The 15,111-nt window shown below is 42.4% G+C and overlaps 2 protein-coding genes and 1 pseudogene across 4 annotated transcripts in view; 1 reads left to right on the top strand and 2 right to left on the bottom strand.

Moving 5' to 3' along the window:
* Positions 1 to 2,696, top strand: part of COG1 (component of oligomeric golgi complex 1) — a 17,364-nt gene extending 14,668 nt beyond the window's left edge. Inside the window, exons 14-15 of the mRNA XM_028112913.2 lie at positions 1,739 to 1,780; positions 2,431 to 2,696. Coding sequence (XP_027968714.1) covers positions 1,739 to 1,756 — 18 coding nt within the window. The 3' untranslated portion in view covers positions 1,757 to 1,780; positions 2,431 to 2,696. The remainder of the gene's footprint in view (positions 1 to 1,738; positions 1,781 to 2,430) is intronic.
* The window catches only part of VCF1 (VCP nuclear cofactor family member 1), an 18,014-nt gene extending 2,903 nt beyond the window's left edge, over positions 1 to 15,111 (bottom strand). The window contains exons 1-3 of one of the 3 annotated variants that reach the window (XM_028112921.2): positions 14,837 to 15,106; positions 10,254 to 10,353; positions 1,683 to 1,745 (exon numbers count right to left, since the gene is read on the bottom strand). In XM_028112921.2, coding sequence (XP_027968722.1) covers positions 1,683 to 1,745; positions 10,254 to 10,353; positions 14,837 to 15,057 — 384 coding nt within the window. In that variant the 5' untranslated portion in view covers positions 15,058 to 15,106. Of the gene's footprint in view, positions 1 to 1,682; positions 1,746 to 10,253; positions 10,354 to 14,836 lie in introns of all 3 variants that reach the window. The other 2 variants (XM_028112920.2, XM_028112922.2) reach the window with 2 other exon arrangements.
* On the bottom strand, positions 2,178 to 2,308 carry LOC114216348 (U4 spliceosomal RNA; annotated as a pseudogene).

Here is a 15,111-nt window from a genome sequence, read left to right as displayed (position 1 = left end):
CAGAACATGTATCTTGCGAGAGTACAACATACTTCTTATCAAGTTACGTTAGCAATTTTGCAGTCTGATCTATGTGTGTGCATGTGTGCACAAGTGTGCCTAATTTTTTTTTAATGTAACAAATATGATTTGGTGTCTTAGTTGTCTTGAAGAAGCTACTCAGAGATCCCTAAGAACAAGGGTTCTCAAAAGGGAAGGCAATAGTAAGAATCCATTTCAGAATTACGGTATTTTACAATTTAAGTATTGCATTTCAAATAAATGACGAGCAGTACCCTTCCTCCATTCACAGCTCAACCCAATACCGACTGGAAAGAATCAATGCATGAGAAAGTTAGAATTCTAGTAATTAACGATCTGGTGTATACTTTTCTTAACTTGATCTAATTCATGCTCCCTTACACAACGACATTTGTTTCAAAGTCCGCATACAACTATGTAAAATCTACACGTAAAAAAAAAGACTGGAAAAAAATCTGGCCGTAGTAGTTATGTTAAAATGGAGGGATTAAGTTGCTTTTTTTTCCTACCTTTTACTATAATATTCTTACAATGTGGTTATTATGTATTTTACTATAAAAATAAACATATAAATAATGTTTCCTAAGATAGATACTTTAAAAGTGATTTTTTAAAATACTAGTTTATTCATTTTTGAGTAAAAGTTGCCCCTAACAATGTGTACAGAAACATCTGAAACAGCAAAGAAGGCAATGTCCATAAAAGTTAATCCATTCTTTTTTTTTTTTTAAAGATTTTATTAATTTATTTGACAGAGACACAGCGAAAGAGGGAACATGAGCAAGGGGGAGTGGGAGAGGGAGAGGCAGTCTCCCCGCGGAGCAGGGAGCCCGATGCGGGGCTCGATCCCAGGACCCTGGTATCACGACCTGAGCCAAAGGCAGACACTTAACGACTGAGCCACCCAGGCGCCCCGATAATCCATTCTTAGTAATACTGACTTGAAGGATCATCATGGTCCATAGGTCATCTGGAGCTACTTAACAGGTTACATAGCCCAATGCCCACAAATAGTAAAAGACAACCTGTCTTTCTACAAAAAAAAAACACAAACATGAAAAGCATTATAATGGGCTGGAGTCAGACGGCAGGGTTAGCAGCAGCAGCAATTAAATTTAAAGACCAGGGCACCTGGGTGGCTCAGTCGGTGAAGCATATGCCTTCAGCTCAGGTCATGATCCCAGGGTCCTGGGACTGAGCCCTGCGTGGGGCTCCCTGCTCAGCGGGGAGCCTGCTTCTCCCTCTCCAGTGGCCTCTCCCTCCCCCTCCCCCTGCTGGTGCTCTCTCAAATAAATAAAAAATTTTTTTTAAAAAGTACTTAAAGGGCGCCTGGGTGGCTCAGATGGTTAAGCATCTGCCTTCGGCTCAGGTCATGATCCTGGGGTCCTGGGATCGAGTCCCGCATCGGGCTCCCTGCTCGGCGGGGAGCCTGCTTCTCCCTCTGCTTCTCTCTCTGTCTCTCATGAATAAATAAAATCTTAAAAAAAAATTTAAAAAGTACTTAAAGACTTAAGAAATCAAATAAATTCAAAACCAAAAATTGTTTTCCATAAAAGCTTCTCCTAACCTAGAGGGGAACAGCCCAGATGTGCGGTGCTCCCGCACCTAATAAGGTCATGAGTAGTTAACGAGTCAGCTACTACACTAGATAAGAAACCCACCGCGCAGAACACTTTGTTTCCTCTTAGTCTGTTTTCTTTACTGTTTTTCGTTACAGGTACTGTCTGAAAATTAAGGCAAGAACTAGAATCAGTTTCTAGTAAGTCAAGTTTCCATCTCAAATTTTATTTATTTCACACTATAATAACAAAGATGACATTATTCTGACAAAAGGTAAAAGTTCCTTTAAAAAAAAAAAGGTTAGAAAAGATTTCTGTACAAACCGTGAAAAGACGTGATTTCTAGTCCTAATTTTAAAAACTTCATGTAAAAACATGGTTTATACCAACTTTATAAAGACAGGTATGCAAATGTTTAGTGTGGCCTTGTTTATAATAGTGAAAAAGTGAGATCCACCTACATGTCTAGCAATAGGGGAACTGGTTATAACATATGCATATAAAGTATACTCCGTGAATTATAACTGACACTGAAATTCTACTCAGCTATTAACAATAATGATAGAGATGTATATATATATATACCACGAAAGAAGTCGTCAACGTTTTTTTACAGGTTGCAAAACCATATGTACAGTATGCCAACTGTTTTTTTAAATGTTTTCAATTAGCAATAATCAAACCACGGATAAACCTCATTGGCTACGATACTGTCACCGTGCAAAGCTAAATGTTTTTCTTTAGTATAGACATATGTGCACACCAACAACAGTCTGGAAAGATATATGTATATATATGCCAGAATATTCAGAATTTGGACCATTTTTTTATAATATTTTTGTATATACAGCTTCTACAAAAGATTTCTGTGGAAAGAAAATCAATCACAAGTGAGAGAACTAAAAGAATGTGGCTACAAAACAGACCTTCAGGTATTTTCTAACTTCAAGACGGAGACTTAAAAACTATACTGATACTGTCAGTAAGATTTGCAGAAGAAGAAGCCTCCTTTAAGAACCTCTAAAACTGCTTCAGTTGTATTGACTTGCATTGAGCGGGCCAATGCTACTTTTAAACTAATAAAAGAGAGCCTATCTAGAACCTGGGAATCAGTAAATGCCCCTTACGTGTTATTTTAACATTTACAAAACTACCTATGTAGTACTACTGCCATCAAAGGTAAAAGCAAAACATCTCTTTCAAAGATGCTTTGGTTCCTATTTTCTGCCACTTGTGACCAGTCTTCTCACTACCAGGGAGGCTTTCAAGAGTATCTCACTCTCTAGGGATGAACCAGGGGTTTTGAAACTGAGGGGAAACCCATTAGCAGCCAGCATAGAAAAAGAAAACAGAGCAGAACATGAAAAGGGTAACCGTTCTGTGAAACTTGTTTTATTGCTCATGAATGTATTTGGTGTTGCTGGGTCACAAAATAAAACATTCCTTTGGGACAGGGTCAAAAAGTTGGGAAGTTAGTGTTGTTGGTCTGAATACTGCCAGTGAGGTCTACTTTATGGGACAAGGGTAAGGCCATTATTTCCTCCTAACCCTAAAAAGTAAGTCTCTGTCAATGTTTTAAGATCTGCACAGAAGTCAGTCATTTTGTTATAAAACAAAAAAAAACAAGATGAAAAGAGAAATTGTATTTTCCCCACTTAATGGAGCTTTTTAGTATCAAGTTGCTTGGGAGGGGGCACTCCTTTATAGTACACGGTTCTAAAAAGTACAACTGCTAAACGAGGACAGAAGCGTTTACCTTGTTACTAGCACTGTTCTCAAGAATACTTTTATCAGACTTTGGGACCACTAAAGAGTCCTCAAACAGGAACCCCGTCCCGCTCCCCTGCACCTCAGAGAGAGAGACACTGTGTCATGTCCCAGCGGGCAGTTACAAAGCTCCTTCTCTTTCCTCTGGATTTTCAGTTTAGGCTTCATGCTGACATCTGACCCAGGTATTTTCAAGACAGATTTATATTACAAATCAAAAGAGAGTAAGGTCACACTCTGTGAAATAAAAACCCCTTGCATATCCATGTGTACGAGCACAATAAAGTTACATTTATGCCAATTCCAACCAACAGGGATCTCTCTAAATACATCAAGGCAACTCACGTCCCTGTGGAGAAGATCTGCATGCAAAGCAAGGACTCTAGGTTAGCTTAATCACTCACGAAATCTTCTAGTGTGTCTCTGGAAGAGCGGACGCCGGGGCAGGACAGAGGAGAGAACTATCACGAGTCGGTCTATTCAGGAATCACCTGTGGGCTCTTTTAAAAAGCGCACCTGCCAGGGTCCCATGCGGCTCTGGAAAACCTGGCTTGAGTGTGCACAGCCTGTTCTGATGGCCAACCACTGTCCACACAAACGTTCATATGCCCGCTGTGTACGAGATGGCATTTTCACTAGGGCGACTTAATCAGTCAACAAGAATGTGTTGGGCTTAACCAAGAATATGGTGGCAACCCAGACATGGAGACCGATCAGCCCACCACTGCCACCGTGGTGACGGGAATCTAGCAACGGGCTGAGAGAACTAGGAGAGCCGCCGTAAAATGAAAAGTATTTGAACTGGGCCTAGAAGATTGAGGAAGAGTTTTAGTAAGCGGGATGTGACAAACTGGGAGCACGGTAGGAGCAAAATCAGAAGGAAGGAGTGTTTGGGGATGTAAAGCTGATCGTGTGGTGCGGTGGGCCACTCCAGGCACAGTCAGTCTGACAAAATATCCAGGAGAGGTTATGGCTCAATGATCAAGTGCTCTGAAGTCTGCACCTAAGGCCTGCTCGGATCACACAGGAGTGAGGGGTCTGCGCATCAGGCAGGAAAGCAGGCCCACGGGAGGACCACAGCAGTGTGAATCCAAGGGGATGTGTCACAGCCCAAGGGGAGACGGAAGAGAGAAAATGAAGGAGACAACTGAGCTGGCAAGTACTAGGTGCTCAGTGCGCATCTGCTAAACGGAGACAGCACTGGTGAGCCTTGAGCAAAGGTTCAGGGGCGTTGGGAAGGAAACCGGGATCCAGAGAGGGAAGGAGGGAAGGCAGGTGGGACACCAGCCAGCCGGGCTGAAGGGACGGGCCAGCTGCTGGGAAAGGGGGGAAAGCCTGCAGATGGGCTGGGTGGCGCAGAGACCCACGAGGAAGGGACAGGCCCTCCGTGGGCTCGTGTCTGGGGGACACAACGCTGGAGAGACTGTAAGAGAAGGGAGGCATACTTGGGAGGCTTTCAGGGGCCTCGACAAGGAGGGAGAGTAGACGAAGGCGGAGGGACACTTCCCCCAGCAGAAAGGAAGAGCACGTGTATATATAAATCCTGACGCAGAGGACAGGGACATTAAGGAGCTCATGTTCTCAGTCCCCAGGGCTCAAATTATACAGCAGGAAGTCAGGAACTCTGGGCCCCTCGGCTGGGCCTATACCCAGTTCCATTTTCCCAGGGGGTAAAGTCAGTTTAAGAGAGGACCTGTGTATACCCATGGTTGAAACAAAACAACTCTAAAGACAATTCCTGCTAATAATCTTTAGAAAGCTCTCCAGGCAGGAAGATTAATTACGGAGTCTCTGCTTCATAAAAGGAGAGCCAGAGTATATGTGTCTATTTATTACCCAGAGTTGGATGCTTTCTCTTCTTAATTAGAAAAGCAGACTAGCAGTTACCTGATTTTCTCTCAAACCCCAGCTTCCCACTGCCTCCAGCCCCCCGTTCACTGGTGCTTTTATGTTTATGCGAGCCTCAAAAGACCCAAGAATTCCAGCTCCCCAACTGCACGTGCCCTTCCTGGGGTCACGATGAAGTGCCGTCTATGTCCGCGGCAGAATCTGGAGTAAGTGCAAGAGATGACCCTAGCCAAGTCTGTCAGAGCATCTAACAGAAAACTCTGCTTCCAAAGTGCCCAACAATTTGAGAGAGCTCCAAGTCCGCTAGTATCAGTGAGGCCGTAAGATTCCGAATGAATTCAGAGGGCTGATGAAAATCTCTTCTAACTATGCAAGAAAAGACAATGCAGGTGGTCACTCTTCTGTGTCCCTGAGTAGACAACCTACGTTTCAGTTTCCCTTACAAGATGAAGTAGGACTGCACAATGGTTTAAATTCCTTCTGAACTAGATGTTCTATGAATACTTCATTTTGTTTAAAACCAACAGGCCAAAAAATAATCCTGACCTGTAGAAAAACATGTGTGTACATACACTCATTTCTTAACAAACTTGACATTCAGTGTCGATAAGAAACCACCTGGTGCAGCTTTTCATGCTGTGGGCTGAAGCAGTGTATTACTAACACTTCAAGGACTTACACCATGAGCATAGTTTCTTAAAACATACGCTAAAAATCAGACTAATTTTGGAAAGGCCTGTTCCTCCACTTTGAATGGACCATTTTAGAAGGTAATTTCAGAGTTTATTTGCTACAGGGTTTTTAAACACAACACGTACCCTAATAGTTTCACCAAAAACAGTTCTCTTAGGAGGCACCTACTACCCTACAACAGACTAAAGATGAGAATGGGCAAAAACTGGAGCACCTGGGTGGCTCAGTGGGTTAAGCGTCTGCCTTTGGCTCAGGTCATGATCTCAGGGTCCTGGGATTGAGCCCCACAGCAGGCTCCCTACTCAGCAGGCCTGCTTCTCCCTCTGCCTCTGCCCCTCCCCCTGCTCACTCTGTCAAATAAATAAAATCTTAAAAAAAAAAGAGAGAATGGGCAAAAAACTAAGAGCCTTAAGAGACTTTTTAAAAGATTATACTCAATATTCCCATTGTCATCTAAATTCACACTATTAAAAAAAAAAATCACCTGATATTCGGCTAATTCTTATCAGTTAAGATACATGGATTTAGAGAACCCTAATTGTAATGATACATGGTTCCCTGGTTGTTATTTTTTTGTCAGATCTCTGCAATTGCACTAAGAATACCCTTGGAATTTTAGGGTTATGACATGAAAACTTTCCCCTTCTAGCAGGAAAAAAAAAAAAAGGAAGAGCCTGCTCGAAGTAAGCCACTCCTGTTTTTTCTCCACATTCTCTGTTACTTCATGGTGATCTGAAAAATTAAAATGGTCTTGGTAGGTTAAAGATCTCTAAAAAACAGCTCCACAAACTGAGATCTTCGCATTTAAAAAATGTTCTGCTTCTATTTACTCAGGTAGCAGCACCTTTTCCAAGGCGTGCACCTTCGTAACAGAAGCCACATTTATGTGGAAACGTCTAGGAGAGTTTGCAGATAAAGATATTAAAACTGAAAGCAAAGAGCATTCCTCTACTACAAATTAAGATAAAATTCAAACCAATAAGGCCACCCCTAAGAGAACAAATTTAAAAGAAGTTAAATCTAGCTAGTTTTTCCCCATCCAAATAACTGTCCAAGATCAGGGAATGTCACTGCCTTTGTACAGGACCCAAAAGGAAGACACAAATTGATAAATGATTTCACTTTTTGCTCAATGAAGAGAAAAATGAGCCTGACTTATACATTCATCTAGCATGGTGTTATAAAAAAATTTGTTCCCATACCAGTAAATTATATCTCAACTTTAAAATAGCATCCTAAGGCTCACAACTCATTGAATCTAAGTCACTGGAGTTAAAATTAAAGGTCTTTGTTTCAAACACCAATTAGAGTTTTGAAAAAAACCTTTAGACCCCAATTTCTTCACAGATCTAAAATTGCTTTCAAGCTAATACTGTATCATAACATTTACTTGGAAAAATATTTTCCAGCTAAAAGATAAGAGGAGGAAAATTGTTCTTCTCTGTTCCTATGATTTGAGAGAAGTCTAGAACCTAGCTGCCTCTGGATATATTTAGCAAAATCTCTCAGAACTTCCGTCCTGTATTCTGTGCAACGGCACATACCATGGTCAGGAGCAAAGAGCTCACCAGCCAAGCTCTGGGCTCACCAACTCTACCTCTTATTAGTTGAGTATCTTTGGGCAAACCACTTTACTTGTCTGTGCCCCAATTTTCCCATCTGAAAAGCAGAGATAATACCGCCTACAAAAATGACAGGAAGAAAATGCACAAGTAGATTAAAAGTTTCTCTTTACGTAACTAATCGGGCAAGTCAGTTCACATTCTCCACCTTCATAGTATCTAGGAAAAGAGGTATATACTATCTCCATTTTACAGGTAATTGTGATTTACGTGTGGCATGCATAATTCAAACACCTTACATCTTATTTCCCAGTACTTGGCAATATTATTACATTTAGGAGAAAAATGTAACTTTTGGAAATTAATTATAAAAACAACTTTAATTATCTCAGAATTAAAGCAAACTCCTTCCAAATGAAAGCTCTTCAAGTCATAAGAAAAAGAATTCTAAAATTAAGTATTTCAGGAAAGACACAAGAAACAGTTTCTCTTCACTGAGCTAGGCTTAAGGAAACTTACCTCATTGGCCCTACCTTAGAATTAAAAAAATAACATTTTCATTAACATTTGATTATGTAAATTAACAAAAATAATCCACTAATAATGAATCATTTTATAATTTTCCTTTTTATACACAATTGTCAAAAAGCAGCCAAGTGCCCCTAGACTTGGTATTTTTGTGCTATAAACACAATGATCTATTCCAGTGGTGAGGATTCAATTGTTCAGGGCTTAACTTTCCATTTTAAAGGTTTTCCCCTGCTTTTTGCTTCTCTAGCCTTCCCTTGGTTGACTCGGCCTCATTACTGGTTAATTCCATCCCTGGAGAAGCAGAGCACAAGAGGCTACACATTCAGAGCACTGGGAACCAGTCAGTCAGCCGGGTGAAGGGGATGGTCCTAACCGTCCACGTGGGGTCTACCAGTGAGTTCTGATACCACAACAAATAAAAAGTGCCTGCGCTGCTTGTTAATTGTAACAAAGGCAAGCTAGTCCATCTTTCAGAGTAATGATTACAGAGTGGTTTAGCCGCTCTGTTTCTTTGAACAAGGAAGAACAAGATCCATGAACCAAGAAGTTGAATAACAATACATCGTTTGCTTCTGTGGTATCAATGCACAGGTTTTAGAGAGGGGGTAAAGTGATTAAAACAAAACAAAACTACTAAGAGTCTTACTGAAAATAAGAGATCAGAAGTGTTGCATTTTTTTTTTTAAATGACAATTTATAATCCTGTTCTCGGGCATCACGACTGGAAACATAAACTAAACATAAGTGTTTTGTATTGTAAATGATCAATACAAAGAGTTAGACCGACTGAGCCTCTGAACTAATGTAAACATCACTTAGCAGGATCTGCACAGAGACACAAGTAAGGAAACACTGATATGGTGAAAGTAATCACTGCACACTTTTTAACAGACTTATAATCCAAAATAATGGAAACTCAATGACTGTCACAGTTTTATCACTGGATGCTCATGGAAGCCTCTAATCTCTGCTTTTCTTTCATCCTCCAATGGTCACATTAAACAAAAGCTCAACTGCTTTTTTGTTAATCATTTTTTAAAACATAAGAAAAAGGAAAAAAGCATGAGAGAAGATTTTTAAAAGGGGGACAGGAGTTACAGAAACTCAAGTGTCCACACAGAAGGAGCTAATCTGCACTTACTAACTGTTCCTGAATGTGTATGACCTATGTGAGAGTTAACTGATTTCATCCCCCCTGAGAGGAGTAACTTTGGATTTCCGGTAAAGACTGGATGTAGGTCAAATCCTATTATCAAGAACTAATTAAAGTACGAATTATTTTGGTTGTGCAAAAACTGTGACACGCAGAGTTGTGTGATACACAGAGGTCTGCTCTAAGTTATAAGGCTCAGGCTTAGAGATCTCTGCCAGCAAGGAGCTTCTCAATCAGGGTGACCACTCATTAAGGGTCACAATTTTCCAGTAACACAGACGTCATTTGAAGGTTAGCCTCCTTTCCCTCTGTAGGGCAGCCCTTGGAGTGCACACAGAAACTCTGCCGCCAGTATGCACGCTGAAGCTCTCTTTTCAGGAAACCAAAACTTCAGGAGCTCTTTCCCCCTCCCCGCTTGCTCCCCTCCACCCTGCCACCTGCAGGAGCTCTTTTAGGACAACATAAAAAAGCAGTAATGCTTAAAAACAGGATTTTGTGTACACACGCATCACCTATTCTGAATGTTTATATAGTTCCTCATAAAGACGTGTGAATGGGGCGCCTGGGTGGCTCAGATGGTTAAGCGTCTGCCTTCGGCTCGGGTCATGATCCCAGGGTCCTGGGATCGAGTCCCGCATCGGGCTCCCTGCTAGGCGGGGAGCCTGCTTCTCCCTCTGCCTCTCTCTCTCTCTCTCTCTCTCTGACTCTCATGAATAAATAAATAAATAAAACATTTACCAAAAAAAAAAAAAAAGACATGTGAATGAAAGCAACCAAATATACTTGGCTTAAGGATAATTAATGGCTCATAAACTATTAGAAAACAGTTGGTTTCTGAAATTCAACTAGACAGCTCAAAGATGAGTTTTCAAAGGTCCATGAAGCTTCTAACAAATTCTGGGCTGTGTGTATGTATTAATATGTGCAGACATACACCACTTTGCTGGGGAGAAGGTGCATAGCTTCCTCAAAGGGGCCATGACTCAAAAGAAGTTGAAACCACTGCAATCAAGTAAGATCACTTTTATTTATTCGAAGAATAATTTTAATTACATGAAGAAACTGGGTTATTTAGCTCAAGTCAATGAAAACAGCAGAGATTCTGAACACACTTCCTACCTCTGTGTCCCAGGAATCATGAAAGACAGGGTTTCTACTACTCCTCTTGGTCTGCGGGGGAAGATGATGGTCTTCTTCATTGCCATTCCTTCTCCTTTTCCTGAAATTAAATCACAAGGAGAAAAAAAAAACCCAACAATTGATCTTTTAGACTCTTAAAATTGTAAATCATGACAACAAATTTGCCCTCTTGCCTGAGAAAACAGAATTCATCATATGCTATCCCAATAGGTAAAAAGTTAGAAGTACACCATCGCTGGGCACAAAGAGTGAAAATATAAAATAGCAGCAGTAGGGGCGAGCTTAAATTAGTACAACTGATTTCTAAAAAGAAGCTTGGCAACTTTAAATGCCTACTGGGAATAAGTAAGTGCAGGGTGATGCTAATGACTAAGCTTCCAAATTCCACCTAATTAAGGTTATCTTCCCTCTGCATTTCCTGAAATCACAATTTCAGGTTACCTCATCTTATTGCCTTCCATAGGACAACATGTAAGACAGGAGTGGCTGCCTCTGCCCATGTACCCCCAAAATCCTAATGAAAATGGTGCTACACAAGGATATCATCAGAGGTTCATGTGGGCTCTAATCTGCAGTTTTCTTTCATCCCTGATTTCCCCCCAATTATCACAATGCAACAAAAGCTCAATGCCCTCTAAAGCATTAGATCACCCTTCCGGACCATCACTGGAAAGGCTGCTCTGAGACACATTAATTACATTATTCTCTCTACACCACCTAGTATTATATGTTACGTCACCAGATTGTTACTTTGAGTTTGCAGCACAAGCTGCTCAAAATTTTCAGGTTTAAGGAAAAACTACATATTAAGAATTAAGTGCTCCTAGAAGGGCTTCTAAGCCCCCGTTTAGAGGACAGAAAATAGAAACAAATTAGAGGAGGTAGGTATCATTTGAAGGCAAACTGCCCGGAACTGTGCTATCCAATATGGTAGCCACTAGCCACATGCAGTTATTTACATTTAATATCCAGTTCCTTAGTCACACCAGCTACATTTTCAGTGTTCAAAGGTCACAGGTAGCTAGTGGCAACTGTACTGGATAGCACAGAGGACATTCCCATTGCTACAGAAAATGCCACTGGACCACACTGGCAAGAGGCCAATTTATACAAAGCAGCATAATCTATTATAATGAAAACTCTTAAAGATTCAGGTTTCTAAAGCTAGAGGAAAAACAGCTTTGGGGAAAGTACTGAATTTGAGCACCCGGTATCTTCTATAGTCGTATATTTTCTATGCAAGGAGTGTGGCATAGTGGGGCAGGTCTATAATCCAAAGGTTTTCAGTTGAGGTCTTGATACTGGAGAAAATTTAAGTTATCACCCTGAGCTCAATTCCTTGTATTCTGCAATACTCCTGTACACTGAATACATGCAACTTTATTAATGAGAACAGATCCAGTTTAGGCTTGGAATGATAAATTGTGAGTGTGTGGTTCCGATCAAGCATTAACCAACCTGCAAAGGGCTATACCACTGACCTCATTCTAAGACTCAGTTGTTTCTAAGATCATCATTTCTGCTCCCTAACCCTTCTCTCAGGACATTAGATCTTAACCGCACATTACTGTGAAGTATGTAGAGGTTAAAAACTAGGTGAAAAGCAGGTTTAATACTCATTTAAATGGATGTGCTATTACCGCAGACTTGAACCAAATAATTATTATTTTCACCACTATATGATCAGAGAATTTTTTTGGAAAAGAGCTGCAGTTACAGAGCAAGGTCCAACAGAAGACCAGTAGCCACCCCAGGGAAACTCCCCAAATGCTGGTCCCCAAACTCTTCTCTTATCAATATGCCAGCAGCTGACTGTGCTCTGGGCTGCTGAGCCACTCTAACCACTTATGAGCCTGACCCAAACTTTCCAACATCCTCGTTTATAACCCATGGCATATCTCTGCAGTGACAAAATGAACATCAAGGAGGTTGTCAGGCAAAAAGGTTGTGAGAACAGAGGATGAGCTGGTTTTGTAGATTTCAAGTAAACTCTGGGAAAGTCACATGAAATATCCCTGCCTCATAATCAGCTGCTTTCTCAAGGTACCCCAATCAGCTCCTGTAGGGGGCCCTCTCCTTTGGATGGTACTGAGTAAGAATGAGCCCTCCTGTTCTTCTCCTTTTTCTAGGCTCTTTGTAGATTCTATCCTTGAAATAGTCCTCTTTCAACAGTATTGTTAGTAATTGCCAAGATTATAGCTTCATGTTCAACCGTATCCACAAAGTCAGATTATAGCCTTCCCCATTAATGCCACAGACCAGGTTATAATTTTAGCAGCCACCATATAATTGATTATGTTCTCCCCAGGCATCTAGTTACAAATTGTTGTTTAGCATCTGTTACTTTTAAGGATGGTTGATTACATCACTGCTCATCCTTTCATTTCTTTCCAATCTTCCTGTCATCTAGAGACTGAACACAGAAGAAATCTTAAGAGTATGGAGACTAGTGTTTTTCAAACTTTTTTTTTTCTTATAGTAACAGAGCCCTTTTTTTCTATCAGGAAAAAAAAAATCATTCAATATATATATGAAATAAAGGACTTGTTTTGGTTAAAGTAGGGGTTTCCTTGGCATACATCTACCCCTCTATGGCCACCTCAGTATATTTTAAAACAGTCTGAAAAATCACCATCTCAGACCAACCCCTTATCTTTTTTTTTTTTTAGATTTCATTTATTTATTTGACAGAGAGCGACACAGCGAGAGAGGGAACACAAGCGGGGAGAGTGGGAGAGGGAGAAGCAGGCTTCCCACAGAGCAGGGAGCCTGATATGGGGCTCGATCCCAGGACCCCGGGATCATGACCTGAGCCCAAGGCAGACGCTTAACGACTGAGCCACCCAGGCGCCCCAAGACCAACCTCTCATCTTAAAATTGAGGAAACAGATCCAGAAAACTGAGCTGACCTGGAGATACGATGACAGCGGGAGCTGGAAGAGCTGGTCCATCATATTCCACAGAACATGGGGTGAAAAGTAGGTAAGAAGCCCCTGTCCAAATCACATGCGTTTCCTTTATAGCAATGAAGTTACCAGTATAAACGTGTTGAGGTTATTTGCGTACTGGATAAAAGGCATCTGCTACCAGTATAAGCACATTCACATTTGCTTATCCAGTGATGGATAAAAGGAATCTTTCTGCAGGAAATATTTAGACTTTTGCAAATATGAGACATCACAAGAGACTATTAGAAGTATAAACTGGGTTTGGGAAAGAAAACAATAGCAGTTGGATCTGGCTTACTACGCCTAAGGATCTTGTTCCTAATTCCAATAGCAAGTCGGTAACTGGGCCCCTAATTTCAAATCTAGTCCATTCTTATTTTCTATACAAGCAGGATTTATGCCCCCACTCACTATATACCCAAATCAATAATCCAATGCAAAAGTATGGGTGACCCCAGATTTTCACTATCCGACCAAATAACTTCAGGATGCTTTCCAGAATCTTAATCCCTGAACTGACCATCCTCCAGAGCAAGATCTTTGTGGGAAGACTGTCAATCACATTCAGAGCCAATGAAAATATGGAACAACAAGAAAAAATCCAGCATAATCTACCAAGGCAAACCTATTTTATTCACTTGAGCTTTAGTGAGACTATCGGGAAATAATGAAAGAGCAGTGAACCTGGAAAGACTCGAGTAAACCGGCTGAGCTCTCTGTTTCCTCATCAGAAAAATGACAGTGTTGGACTTGGTGATCTACAGGTTTTCACTTCAAATTCCACGATGAGGGGTTTTTCTAATTTGAAGTAAAGTTGCTCCTCTTCATTTGGGGTACCCAATCCCAACTCTCTCCTCCCCACCTTCTTACAGGAGGAAATGAGGAGAAAAGAAAGAAAGAAAGAAACTGCAGCTTGATCCGGACTCTATTCTGCACTCGTCAAGCAAGCACAGCACCCCTAGGTGAAGACCCGGGTCCTGAAGCCAGGCTCAGTGGAAAAGTAGAGCATCGCGATACAGCCCTACCTCCCGCCTTCGGAGTCAAACGGCTCCGCATCCAAACAGTTTAGAATCCTGCCTGTTAATGCTACAAGCCACTTTGCTCATCTGCCCTTCCATGTCCACAACCGTCCGAGGGCACAAATTCTTCCATCTATCCCCATCCTTCCCTGCTACAGAGTTAAATCCAATCCTTCTTTCTGACCTTGGGGAGACGGCAGCTCCCCGCCCCTGCCCCTCAAAGACGTCCTAGGGGCTCCCTCTCAAAGATCAGACATTCCTCCCATCCCCCCACCCTCCTAAATTTAGGACAGGGAAGCTTTAGGGCCACTGTCTCTCTTCTGGGACCGTTCAGTCTGCATTCCAAGTAGGGAAAGACGAGGAAGGGGAAAAAAAGACGGGGTTGGGGTGGGGGAGACGTGGACCCCGGCGAGTCACTCCTCCAGCACCTCAGGAACCAGGTACTTGCGCATCCCTCTCCCTCCTCCCCCGGGCCGCGAAGCACCCAGATGGAGACCCTCAGGGCTCACGCTTGCTGGGACCCCCGCTTCGCGCGCCCCTTCGGCTCCAGCCCCCGGCGAGGGGCTGGGAAGGAAGGGGGTCCCTGTGGTCTCACCTGGGGCGGAGGCGCTCGCTCATGGCAGCCGGTGGAGGGGAGCGACGCGGCGCCGCTCCGCGAGAAGAGGGAACAGAGGGTGTTGCGTTCCGGCGGCCGCCACGCCCACCCCCTCGGGCCTTGGCTCTAGCCGCGGCGCGGGTGGACGCCGCCGGCGGTGAGTACCCCTCGGTGGGACCTGTACCACCGCTACTTCCGGCGTCTGCTCCGCGCCCCCCCATGTCGCAGCCGCCGTGGTACCGCCCTCTCGCGGCTGCGCAGTGGCGCGACCGCGG

Source organism: Eumetopias jubatus, unplaced genomic scaffold (genome assembly GCF_037043125.1).
Source record: "Eumetopias jubatus isolate StellerSeaLion01/CBP00866 unplaced genomic scaffold, mEumJub1_p1.0 scaffold_10, whole genome shotgun sequence".
Classification (NCBI taxonomy): domain Eukaryota; kingdom Metazoa; phylum Chordata; class Mammalia; order Carnivora; family Otariidae; genus Eumetopias; species Eumetopias jubatus.
Note: the sequence above shows the minus strand (reverse complement) of the source record. Positions and strands in the feature narration are given on the sequence as shown.